The 12997-nt window shown below is 47.3% G+C and overlaps 1 protein-coding gene across 1 annotated transcript in view; it reads right to left on the reverse strand.

Annotated features, from left to right (window-relative positions):
• Positions 1-12997, reverse strand: part of CACNA1I (calcium voltage-gated channel subunit alpha1 I) — a 170538-nt gene that overhangs the window by 3787 nt on the left and 153754 nt on the right. Inside the window, exons 30-34 of the mRNA XM_044679111.1 lie at positions 12287-12720; positions 11387-11533; positions 8436-8558; positions 2751-2916; positions 1816-2012 (exon numbers count right to left, since the gene is read on the reverse strand). Of these exons, the coding sequence (XP_044535046.1) occupies positions 1816-2012; positions 2751-2916; positions 8436-8558; positions 11387-11533; positions 12287-12720 (1067 nt within the window). The remainder of the gene's footprint in view (positions 1-1815; positions 2013-2750; positions 2917-8435; positions 8559-11386; positions 11534-12286; positions 12721-12997) is intronic.

Below are 12997 nucleotides of genomic sequence, written 5' to 3' on the forward strand. Positions count from 1 at the left end.
TTCCTCCTCTTCTGCTTTTCATTGTTTTATGAAAACCCACAACCACTAATCATTTTCTTCCATAATCTTTTGGAAATTAATTTGCACTCTAAACCACAGACCACCGAGTCTCTCTGCCTGGCAGAGCGTTTGCTGGCCAAAGTAATTTCTGAGATCTTTTTTACCTCATTGTGACAACTGGTTAGACTTCTCTAAGAAATGAAAAATTTTCATTAAGTTCCCATTTTCCAGTCAATAGCTTGTTTAAATAGGTCATATTGAATTGCTGTGATCACATTCAGTGACATTTTATCATATTTCTTTCTTCTAATGTGGTGTTCATGTTGACCTTTGCTCTAACCATTGGCTCGTCCAACCACACATAGATAACTGATTCAGAAATGCATCAGCATCCCTCCCCCCACCTCAATAACTAGTCATTTCCTGTATGCTAAGACACGGTCCTTTTCATTTTTCATTAAGTTGCTCAGTGTTTGCCATTTTTAGCATCTCCTGTCTCTCTTCTTGAATAGGATATCTATTATATATTTACAGAAGATCTTTGAGCAGTCTACAAGACCTCTTTTATTTCTTGATCCTGAATCATATTTTCCAAAACAGATTTTACTGTCATCCTCTGTGTTCATGCAGGTATTGAAGTTGCCAAGTGTCAGGGTAAATATTGGGCCACGTCATGTTCTTTAGAGACATAATTTACCTCAACAAGAGCTATTAGGGACATCCATTGAGAGAGAAGCATTTAAGGACCTCTTGTGTAATAGACACAGTGGATTCGAAGACAATGTGGAATAGTCCCTACACTCCAGGAGCTTCCAAACTATCAAGACAAATGATATAGACATGTATAAAGAAATACAAAATATTGAGAAGGAGATTTTCAGGAGGGTGAGTGACTGGCTTCTAGGAGGACCAAGAAAGGCTTCACTGCCTCTCTCCAATGGGATGGAGCCACTCCGTGAAGGACTTTAAACAAAGGAACTTGGATTGTTTTCTGGAGGTGATGGGAGGCCGCCAGAGCTTACTGAGCAGAGGAGTGATGTGGTCAGACCTTTATTTTAGGAGGATGAGCTATGGGTTAGGCTCTTGGCTCCCATTCATCATTGGCACTCCAAGGGAAAATGGCAAAGGATGCCATGACACGGCAATGCCCTTATAGACTTAGGCGATGACTGGTCATAGTCTTTGAGGTAGAAGGGACTTTACAGATCAAATAAACCTAACCTTCATCTTCCAAAGGGGAGAAACCAAGATACGCAGAAAGAATCTTGCTCAAGGTACTAAGTGGCAGAGTCAGAATCTGAACCTAGGATCTCAGCTCAGAGCCAGCCCTCTTTCCACTATTCCACATTGTTTCTTCAACTCATCTGAAGCTTATAAAATCAGAGATCTAAGGCTAGAAGAGAAGTTGGAGGTCATTTGATTCCCCACCCCATCCCCATTCTGAAATGAAAATATTGTGTCCGAGAGGTGAATTGACCAAGGGAGGATTCAAATCTGAGTTATCTGACTCTATTCCATCACACTCTTCTCCCACTGCCCTACCCTTCTGAGTTCAAGTCCTGCTCTTTCCTTTCCCCCATCCTCCTTTCCTGCCAGCATACCCTGAAGAGGCCTCTCAGCCTTTCTCTGCAGCCTGAGAAAATGTTACTTTGCTCTCTCCTAACTGGCCTTGAAATTGAACTTGGCAGATAGGAACCTTTCCTTAGGGCCTTAACCCTGTAGGTAATCACCTTTCAGCCAGAACTGGCCCCCATCCTTAAGAAACCTTTGCCTTTGGGGCAGAAGGGAAGCTGACCTGGGATCCCTCTCACCTACCTGTCGGAGGAGCGTGCAGTTGACACTTGGAGATCGTAAGGATGCCCAGGAACCCTGCAGAGAGATCTTGGGGAGGGACCCCTTGCAAGTGGCCTTCTCCTCTACCTTCTGGCTGGTGGCCACGGCTGGATGAAAGAACTCTGCTGGCACAGGTAAGAGAGGGCTAGCAGCTTCTGACGAGAAAGGACTAGAGGGAACTGTCCATAAGGGAAAAAAAAGAGGAACGTGAGGATGAGAATCTCATAGGTGCTGGGGCTTTGATGGCAATCCATCAGGGCAACTGTCACTGAGACATGCTGGTCTCACTCTGAGCAGAGGCAATGTTCTGATGGGATCAGGCTTAGGCGCTCCTCTGAGCTATGTCAATGCTCCCTCCGGAAGGTTTCGATCCTCCCTCTGCTTTCAGAACTGCCATGATGTAGTCATGAGGGAAGGCAGGATGAGACCTGGCCACTGCGAAGTGGAAAAGGCTGACAGCCACTCCACCAATTACCCTAAATACTCTTATGCCCCCAGGGGCAGCCCTGGACTCTGTCTCGGACAGGAGATTTCTGCACAGAATTGCAGAAATCTGCAGAAGATGCAGAATCAGAATCTCTATTATATTATCCTCCCAGACAAGTCAACATCACATCTATGAGACAGAAGTGACCAAGAGGCCGATTTCAACTTGATCCAAGGATTCTAACAATCAGGGCTGTCCAGCAATGGAAGGGATTGTCTCCGTTACGGTTCAGCTCCCCATCACTGCAGCACGTTCCAGTCAAGACCACATGACCCTTCTTTGGGGATTTTATTCAAGTCTTGAGTAGGGATTAGACTAGAAGGCCCCTGCAGTGTCCACCAACTTAGCAGATTCTAAGGTTCTCCAGAGGCAGGCATCCTAAGTCAGCCCCGCTACCCCAACCTGGAATATTGGCAGGAATCCTCTTTACCTTGACTGCTCTCATGCTTCAGCCAGGACTGGACAGGATTGAAGGGATCCTTCTCCATTTCACACAGGTAGCTCTCTGGAGTTGCCGAGACGGCTGTGTTGGACAAAGGAAAGAAGCATTCTCCCAAGTCCCCGATTTTGATGGGGTCAGGGGTCTCCGATTCTCCCTGCTGGAAAAAGGGAGGACAGATTAGGGCCTGGTGGCTGAGGGGGCTTTAACATCATGGATGCAGCTGTCTCCAATGGAGAGAACTCTGGATGCAGAATCAGAACCCCCAGCCTGGGTCCTGTTCTTTATTAACTAATGTGGCCTCTGACAAGCCTCTTAACTCAGTTTCTTCATCTGACAGATGGAGCCAATAATCCCGATCTGATTGGTCCCTAAATTCTTTCAGGCTCAAATGAGATCATTCAGTTTCCCAAGTGTATTAAGCACACACCATGTTCCAGGCTCTGTGCTGGGCACTGGAGACAAAAAGGCAAAGCTAAAATGACCCCAGACCTCAAGGGAAACCACAACAGTTTGGTAAACCATGTGCATGAAACCATTAAGGTTTTTAACACGGATCAGAATCACAGGGATGAGAAGACACAGAAGAAGAGGGATCTGTCCTAGGAGGAGAGAGCAGCTGCCTTTCTGTAAGAGGATCTTGAAGGATCTTTCCAACACTAAATCTATGGTCTCTGATCCCAGGAGCTTAGGATCACAGATTCACTGAAGAAGCTTAAGTGGGAAGGAGTGAACTTTGACCAACAAGATCCTTTCAAATGGATCTTCTTGTACTCATACTATCACTTAGCTATAGGGCAGCCCCAAAGCCTCACAACTTCTGATGTAAAAAGGTACAACTGTACAAAACCCAACACTTGGAAGCTTTATTATTTGAAATTTTTAAATGTTGATATGTTTTTTTAACCTTTACCTTCCATCTTAGAATCAATGCTATGTGCTGGTTCCAAGGTAGAAGAGTGGCAAGGACTAGACAGGGAGGGTTAAGTGACTTGCCCAGGGTCACACAACCAGGAAGTATCTGAGGTCAAATTTGAACCCAGGACTCCCCATCTCTAGTCCTGGCTCTCAATCCATTGAGCCATCCCACTGCCCTGATATATTTCTTATTAAAATGTACCATTAGCAGCATCTTGTGCTATCCATCAGGGCTCTATTTGATCACTGAGCTTTGTAAAATCTTTCCTTAACTACTGTTTAAGGAGTGAAAGGATTGGAATGCTAGCCTTCTGCTCATCCTAGGAATGAGGTTTTGGTGCCCAAGGGTCAGTTTTTTATTATTATTATTATTTTTTAATTTTAAACCCTTAACTTCTGTGTATTGTCTTATAGGTGGAAGAGTGGTAAGGGTAGGCAATGGAAGTCAAGTGACTTGCCCAGGGTCACACAGCTGGGAAGTGTCTGAGGCCGGATTTGAACTTAGGACCTCCTGTCTCTAGGCCTGACTCTCAATCCACTGAGCTATCCAGCTGTCCCCACCAAGGGCCAGTTTTGATGTGACTTCCCCAAGAAAAAGTCTGATGGAGATGATCAGGTAACCAAGGACATCCAGCAAGAGACCTTCCTCAACTGATTCACTCATCTGCAAAAGCATCGTCCACTTCTACAGATGCAAGGTGTCCCTGGGTGCCCCTAACTTATTCAAATGAAGAATTTTTAAAGGACTAAAATTCCCCAAACTAAGTAAGCACAAAAGAACTGGAAATAAACTTGCAAATGACGACTTTTTGTGAGTTTATAGTTTTATATACTGTTGAAGTTATTAAAGCTTTAAATTGCACTAAGACTTTTGGGATACACTGTTCAGGCAATACGTGTTCTATGGATCCAGAGAATTCCAAATGTCTTAGTGAAGTTTTACATTATCAGAGCTTAAGACTGCCAAGGGGCCAGGCCGGCTAAACCGGAGCCTTCTTCCCCTGCCTCCCTGCAGGGTCATAACATAAACACTTCCTAACCATAAAGCCATTTGGGGTCACTCTGTATATTGTGTGTATAGTATGCTTATGCTAAACAAGTTCCTGCTGCTCCTTCTTCTCCTCTTCCTCCTTGCCTTCTTCTTCATCATCTTGATTATCACTTTTATATACTTCCTACTTTCTTCTCTGTGTGCATGGGATTCCCTCATTCCATAGAATGTAAGCTGCCCGAGGGCAGGAAATATTTATCAATTGCAAATAAAATAAATAAAAATAAATTCAATTGCACTGAGGGTCTCTTAGGGCCTCTCTGTGATGGAGGCTCTTCAGAATGAATATCTGATGCAGACATTCTCTGAGACTCAGTTTCCTTAACTGCAACATGGAAATGATGATATTTGCATTGTGACCGTTCCCTGGATCACAGATTATAGAATCGTAGATTTAAGAGTGAGAAGGGCCTTCAGAGATCAGCTAGCCCAACCCTCTCACTTTACAGATGAAAAAACAGGCCTATAGAGGTGAAGGGACTTGCCTAAGGTCTCATAGATAGTAAGTGGGAGATTTGGAATTTGACTTCCAATCCAGAGCTGTTTCCACCATATCACACTACAAGGCTTAAATTACAAAATCTCATTCCAGTAGTAAATACATTCTGACATGTTCTAAATATTTAGCATGGTTCCCAGAAAACTAGATTTGCAACCAGAAGATCTAGGTTCAAATCCCAAGTTTTCTGCTTACCATCTATATGAACTTTTCACGTGATTTTATTCTCTGAGCCACATGATCTCTAAAGTCCCTCCCAGCTCCAAGGAAAAGATGCTCTGGCCTGGATTCAAATCTCAATGCTGTCACTTACTACCCGTGTGACCTTAGGTGTTCAGTTATTTCTTTCAGTCATGTCCGAGTCTTCATGACCCCATTTGGAGTTTTCTTGTCCAAGATACTGAAGTGATTTGGAAACTGAGGCAGACAGTTAAGTGAATTGCCCAGGATCTCACAGCGTCAGAGCCCACATTTGAACTCAGGTCCTCTTGACGCCAGGCCTGGCACTTTAGCCACTGTGCTACCTAACTGTCCAGTTCATTTTAAAGATGAGGAAACTGAGGCAAGCAGGGTTAAGGGTGTGCCTAGGATTACACAGCTAGGAAGTATCTGAGGCCAGATTTGAAGTCAGGAAGATGAGTCTTCCTCACTCTAGGTTCAGCACTCTATCCACTGAGCCAACCAGCTACCCTAGTTGTGTGACCTGGGGCAAAATAAAATAACGTATCAACTAGCATTTATATGGTGCTTTAAGGTTTACAAAGCACCGTACATGTATGATCTCACTGAATCCTTATAACAACCTTGTGAGGTCAGTCCTATAATCATCCCCATTTTAAAGATAAGGAAACTGAGCCCAAGAGGAGTTAAGACATTTACCCGATATACAACTGGAAAGAATCTGAGGTAGGATTTAAACTCAAGTCTTCCTGACCCCAAGCCTAGGACTCTTTCCCTCTGTGTCCCCTTTACTACTTTTGTTGCCTCAGTTTCTTCCTCTGTAAAAGGAGTGAGTTGGAGATGATCACAAACTTCTCCATCTCAGTGTCCACAATGTTATCATTCTTTGTTAGTTAAAGTGTTCAAATCAGCAGATTTTCCCCACCCCCATGACAGTTTCTGCCATTAAGTGAGGGTAACCATTTATATTTTACATTATATATATTTAATATATGTCTTTTATATTGTATTTGGGTCACTAGAAAATGCACAGGGAGTTTCCAGTTTAAAAAGAGAAAGGCTGGAGGTGGAAATTCCTCAGCAGCAGTCAGAAGAAGTGGGGGAAGGAAGGAAGGGAGAGAGACAGAGACAAAGAGAGAGACAGAGAGACAAAGAGAGACAGAGACAGAGAAAAAGAGAGAGACAGAGAGAGTCAGAGATAAAGAGAGAGACAGAAAGACAGAGACAGAGAAAAAGAGAAAGAGAGACAGAGAGTCAGAGATAAAGAGAGAGATAGAAAGACAGAGAGACAGAGAGACAGAAAGAGAGACAGAGACAGAGAGAAAAAGAAAGAGACTGGGAGAGACAGAGAGAGAGAGAGAGAGAGAGAATAGCTGGCTTCTTTCCAGAAAAATGAGTACAAAGAAAATCTCACTGCTGGGTTAACTGTGTAAGGTAGGACTCTCCTGCCCCTAACTGGGGAAGTTATCAAGGGCTCTTTGAGTCTGTGAGGCCCTATCATTAAACTGGGGGCTTCCTAATTGGGGGAAGAGATCATTTCTTCCCATTAGACTGGAGTCTCCCTCAGGGCAGGGACTCGAACATTTATCAGACTGGAGGAGTTATGAGCTTAGGGCATCTGTCTCCTACCTATAACCCTGGGTTCTATTTGGGGTGATAGAGTTGGCATGTAGTTTCCCTGTTTCATTTTGCACAGATGTAAGCTAAGGCCCAAGGAGGAGATGTCACTTGGGTAGAACCAGACTAAGGGAAACTTCAGGGGGTCTGTACAGACCAGAGATCTTGGGGGGGGAGGGTTCCCTCACATGGGTATCTTCTGTGTGCTCACCTGGGCTACATACAGAACTCTCGGAAAGTTCCAGAGAATAGAGAAGAAAGGATCATTTCAGGATGTCAGTACTTCTTCCCCCTGGGCATCCTGTGAGCTATGGATGTGCTGGGTAAGGGGTTTATTTCCCAGAAGACTGAATCAGTGACTACAGGGCAATTCAGAGACAACCCAGGCCAAATCTCAGAATTGCCTTTTGGTCTGAGTCCCTGCCTCAGCTGGACACGGGGAAGGGAATGAGGGTTCTGGCATGAGCAACAGGAAGCCATTACAAGAATCCAGGGGAGAGGGAAAGGGAGAACCATTGAGGCTGTTGGCCATAAGAGTGGAAAGGAGGATGGATATTTTGAAGAGATATTTTGAAAACTGGCCTGGGAGGTAGGAAGCTAAAGATGGCAACAAGACGTCAGATCTGGGTGACTGGAAGGAAACTCGTGCCCTTGACAGAGTTGGGGCGTAAGATAGAAGGGCTGGTTTTGAAGAAAAGAAAATGGGACTGGCTTTAGAGAAAGTGAACCTTTAAGACTTGCAGGTAAAGGGCTCTGCCTGCACTATCAAGGGATGATAGGGACATGGCTTTACTGCTTCATGACTCCATCTAGTCTTATCTCTCATGTTATAGATGTGGAAACCAAGCCCCAATGAGGTGACATGTGTGTGAAAGCTGTGCTAGGTTCATAGTCTATTGCTGGAATAAACCTCAGAGTCTTGTCCAATTACACAATTTTACAGATGAATAAAAAGCTTAAGAAAAGAAATTCTTTTCCCGAGCTCACAGAGGTAATAAGTGCCTGACCAAGAATTTGAACTCAGGTCCTTTGGACTCCAAATCCTGTACTGTTTAAAAAAAATACTTTCCTACCTATGACCTCATTTTGTCCTCTTTACTGCCCTGTGAGGAAGACAAGGAAAGTATTTTTTCACTGTATTTAGCAGATGAAGAAATTGAAGCCCAGAGAAGGGAGGTCATTTTTCTAGGGTCACACGGCTGGTTAGTGGAAGTCCTGGGACTAAGAATCCAGCTCTCCTGACTTGACATGGGATGCTACCTTGCATAGTTTGGTGTCTAAGAGCTCTTATGCAATCTTCCTTCCAAGAAAGAAAATCCAAGTTTGAAGGGAATCTCAAGGACCCCCTGCAGCCTATCATAGGCAGAGAGGCAGCTCTGTTCAACCCTCCCTCCACCCATTCTTCTCTTACCTTGATTTCCTTGGAGCCCCCAGGGCCTGTGGTGGGATCCTCTAGACTCACATCATCTCCCAGCAGGATTGAAGAGGACTTGTCCGAGTTCAGGGAGAAGGCCTCCACTTCGGCCAGCTGGACCTGGAAGAAGTCACAGAGCCCTAACTAAGCCCTCAGTGAGCTTGGGGCAGGGGGAAGCAGAAGGAGGCAAGGAAGGGAACAGAAATATTTACAGTCTTTCTAATAGCAAAGAATTTTTTAAAATTAGGTGCTCAGTAATGGGGGGATAATTAAACAGATTACAACATATAAATATGATGAGATGTTTCCCCATCATAAGTAATAACAAAAAAGATTAGAATCAGAAAAACCTGAGGAGACTTATATGAACTGATGCAGAGAGAAATAAGCAGAACATCAAGCCAAATATTTATATAATGGCCACAAAAATATAAATGAAAACAACTTTGAAAGACTTAAAGACTCTGCTCAATGTAAGGACCAGTTGGGACACTAACAGCAGGCCTAAGTGATAAACTTAAGGTATAACATGAGACAAACGCATTCAGATAAGTCATCCTTGGGCTTGACAGGATAGGGGTAAGGAGCAGTCATGGAGACATCACTAAGCTTGGAGGATTGCTGAGGGGTGGTCAAACAGAGGGCATGGAGAGCAATAGTTAAAGAGAAAAGAGCACTGGTTCTATAGTCAGAGGTTCTGGGTTCAGATCATGCTTCTGAGACTTACTACCTGTGTGACCCTGGGTAAGACACTTAACCTCAATGAATCTCAGTTTCCTCATTTGTAAAATTAAGGACATGAAATAAATGGTCTCTGGGGTCCCTTCTAGATCTGGGCCTATGATGATATGAGTCACAACTGGGGCTGGAGGCTGAGAGAGCAGAGAGAAATCCCATGCTATGCCCACAGAGCCATCTCTGGGCTTGAAGGAAGAGAGAATCAGGAGAAGCAAGAAGAGATCAGAGCACCCATACCCACACATACCCACACGCTGGGTCACAAGCTGTCACTGGGTCTTTTAGGGGGAAAGGATCACGTCTGGGACATCAAGAAATACTGGGATTTTAAAGCTAAAAAGGAAATTTCCAGACCCATCTTGTTGAATCCCCAAATTTTACATATAAGGAACCAAGCCTAGAGAGGGAAAGCTATTTCTCAAACTCAGAGATGGGCTTAGAATTGGATGCGTTTCCTGCCCATTCTCTTTCTGGATTGGATCCATGTTTTCTCCAAACAAGTATTACAGAAAACCACTAGGGACAGGGGTCTGGGGCATACAAACCCTGGAGGAGGTCTCGATCAGGGAGGGCTACCCTCAAGTTGGAAATAGTATCAGGAGGGGGTGAGGGAGGATGAGAAGAACAGGGACCCTGAAATCTGATAAAATAGCAGAACAAGAAAAAGCCTTTCTGCCTAATTGGGGATGATGGATGAGGCATTCCTGCTGGACAAGCAAATGACTCATTTCTGGAGCAGGAAGGAGTTTCCTCCCAAGCTAGTTGTATGGGAAGGTCTCTTGTGTCTCCCATCCATTGGAAAGGGAACTTGGAAATCAGGTTGGAACTAGAAGAGGCTGCCCTGGGGATGCCCTGCTGGAAGGAACTTTACAACATAGAATGTCAGAAGTGGGAGGTGCCTTAGGACAGGGGATGTCAGAGTTGGGGGTGAGGCGGAATGGTAGAACTTCATGGGACCAATTCAACCCCCTCATTTTATAGATGAGGAACCTGACACCCAGAGACGGGATCTGGTTTGCCCAATGACACACTAGTTGTTAATGGCAGTGCCAGGACTCGAATGTAACTGGTGTTCCATTCTGGGGACAAAGGGAGCCCCCCAGGATCACTAGAAAGGCTCCAAAAGCAAGATCACTGCAAGCAGAGGTCAAGAATGATGCCGGCCTTGGCACGGACACTGCACCTCTGGCAGACCTGTAACTATGGAAGGGCAGCCAGAGCTATGGCTCAGGTGCCAAAACTTAGAGGGTGCTTGATAGTCTTTGCTGTCTTTCCAGAGCTAGAAACCTCAGACTTAGGGCTAGTTAATAAGAAGAACGAGTTAAAACAGGAAGCTAACATTTAGTGCAGCCTCTCCTTCCAAACCCAGCTCGCCACATACCTCCTAGCACTCACTCCCAGCCTCTCTGCAGCTCTCTTGCCATGACCCAGTGGTTTAGTTCCTCTCTCATTTCCCCAATTCGAGTCTTTAAAAGACTCATCACACCCCACTCACAAAAGCAGCTCATTTCGTTCTGGCCACCCTTGGCCGCCCCCATCGCCCCATTCTTAGTCTATTGCCTCATTTTCTTCTTATAGCCATCGTGTGGGGGTGCCAGGGCAGGGCAGACAGGGACTATAACTCTCTTTTTTTTGTTTGTTTGTTTTTTAATTTTTTTTTTAAACTCTTAACTTCTGTGTATTGGCTCCTAGGTGGAAGAGTGGTAAAGGGTAGGCAATGGGAGTCAAGTGACTTGCCCAGGGTCACACGGCTGGGAAGTGTCTGAGGCCAGATTTGAACCTAGGACCTCCCGTCTCTAGGCCTGACTCTCCATCCACTGAGCTACCCAGCTGCCCCCCTATAATTGTTTTACTCTCAAAGAAAACGGGTCCTGGATGGGCCAAGTCACTGGCTCGAGGTCACCCGGGATGTCAAGGACAGAGTCGGTATTTGAACTCCAATCTCCAGAAATGCTAGCCAGATACCGATGGAGAGGAGCGGCTGTTCTGATCGCAGAAGAACACGCAGCGGGGCGGAGCCTGCCAGGCCGCCCCCCGCCTGTGCCGGACCCCCCTCGTATCCCTCAGGCCCTCCCCAGCCGACCTGACAAGGATGACGTTCTGGCCAGCCCTGACGAGGGAGCGGATACGCAGCTGCTGCCTAAGCCTGCGCCAGCCTGGGGGTGGGGGAGCGGCCCCCGCCCTGCCCAGGACCCCTGCCCAAATGTTACCTCTTGCTGGTCATGGTTACACTTCTCGCACACGGCCGGCGAGGAGTAATGGTGGAAGACGGAGCCTGACAGGTTATCGATGATCATTAACTCTCCTTCGAAGGAGTCCTTAATAATTAAAGAGACACTGTCCAGCCACAAGTTCTCCTAGGGGGGGACAAGAAGGAAGGGGGGAGGAGGAGGGGAGAAATTATTGGAAGGAGTCGAAGCTGGCAGTGATGCTTGGTGGGAAGTGGGGGGGCGGAAGGGACAGGAAGCGGCCTTTCTAGAGCCTGGGGCAGGGGTGGGAGTTCATAAGAACCTGAGCTGGAAGAGGCTTGGAGATGCCCTAGTCCAACCCCCTTATTTTACAGAGGAGGAAACTGAGGCCCACGGAGGGGAGGAGACTTTTTCTAGGTCACACAGCTAGTAAGTAGGGAGCCAGGATTTGAACTCCTGTCCTCTGCTCTATTTCCAAGTTGTGCTCACTCTCTCAACAACAGAAGCCCGCACCTCTGGTCTTAGGAAGAGTCCTCTCACTCCTCCTGCCCTGCCGGGCCTCCAGGTCGAAGGCGAGGGGCGCTCCTGGCCTGGGCCCTCCGAGGACCCCTTCACCATTTTTCCAGGCAGCCAGCCATCCGCCTTCCATCCTCGGCAGTCCCGTCTGCTGGTCCCCGGGGGGTCTACCCAGCCTAGCCACCGTGCCCCTGGCCTAGCCCTCAAGGGCTAACTCACTCTGTGGCCGGGCTCAGGATGTCTCCTTGGCTATTACGGGACCCGCCTGGGTCTCCCAGCTGACCGGTCACCCACGCTTGGATTCCTGCTCAGCCCATCCATACTCCCGCCCCGAGACGGCGCAGTCAGCCCCCCTGCGCAGGTCGCATCCCCTCAGGTAGGACCGAGCGCCGAGGAAGCCCCTACCTGTGCTGGGGAGTAACAGCGCACGCAGCGGCGAGCTTCCGGTTCGGCTGGAGGCGGGCCTCCGATTCCGCCTCCGCCCGCACAGCCTCCGCCTTTGCTGGAGCCCGGGGAGCCTGAGCCGCGGGGACACAGGCCGTGAGCCATCTCCAGCTCGATCTCGGCGTCCATCTCGGCATCCTCCTGGGCCTCCTTGTTGCTGTCATCCAGGTGCTTCATCAGCACAGCCACCACCACATTGATGAGCACGAACTGGGCCGTGAGCACGAAGCTGACGAAATACAGCGGCGAGATGAACTGGAGGTTGCTGAGGCAGCTCCGCTCGTCATGGGTGCAGTCCCGCAGCGTGTCCTGGGCACAGGGCAGAGGAGGGCGCTGTTCACGACTGCTGCGCTTGGAGCCCTGGCCCCAGGGGCCCCAGCCAGCCCTCCCCTCGTCTCTCAGGAGAGCCCATGGCAGAGCCCCAGGAACCCAGGATCTACAGCTGTGAGACCCTGGCCAACCAGACGATCCTAGGCAATGGGGTTAAGTGACTTGTCCAGGGTCACCCAGCTAGGAAGTGTCTGAGGCCAGGCTTGAACCCAAGAATTCCCATTTCTAGGCATAGTTGGCAATCCACTTAGCCTCTAGCCTCTCTCTGCCTCTCTCTCTCTCTCTCTCTCTCTCTCTCTCTCTCTCTCTCTCTCTCTCTCTCTCTCTCTCTCTCTCTCTCTC

The sequence above is a fragment of the Gracilinanus agilis genome, chromosome 5, assembly GCF_016433145.1.
Source record: "Gracilinanus agilis isolate LMUSP501 chromosome 5, AgileGrace, whole genome shotgun sequence".
Taxonomy (NCBI): domain Eukaryota; kingdom Metazoa; phylum Chordata; class Mammalia; order Didelphimorphia; family Didelphidae; genus Gracilinanus; species Gracilinanus agilis.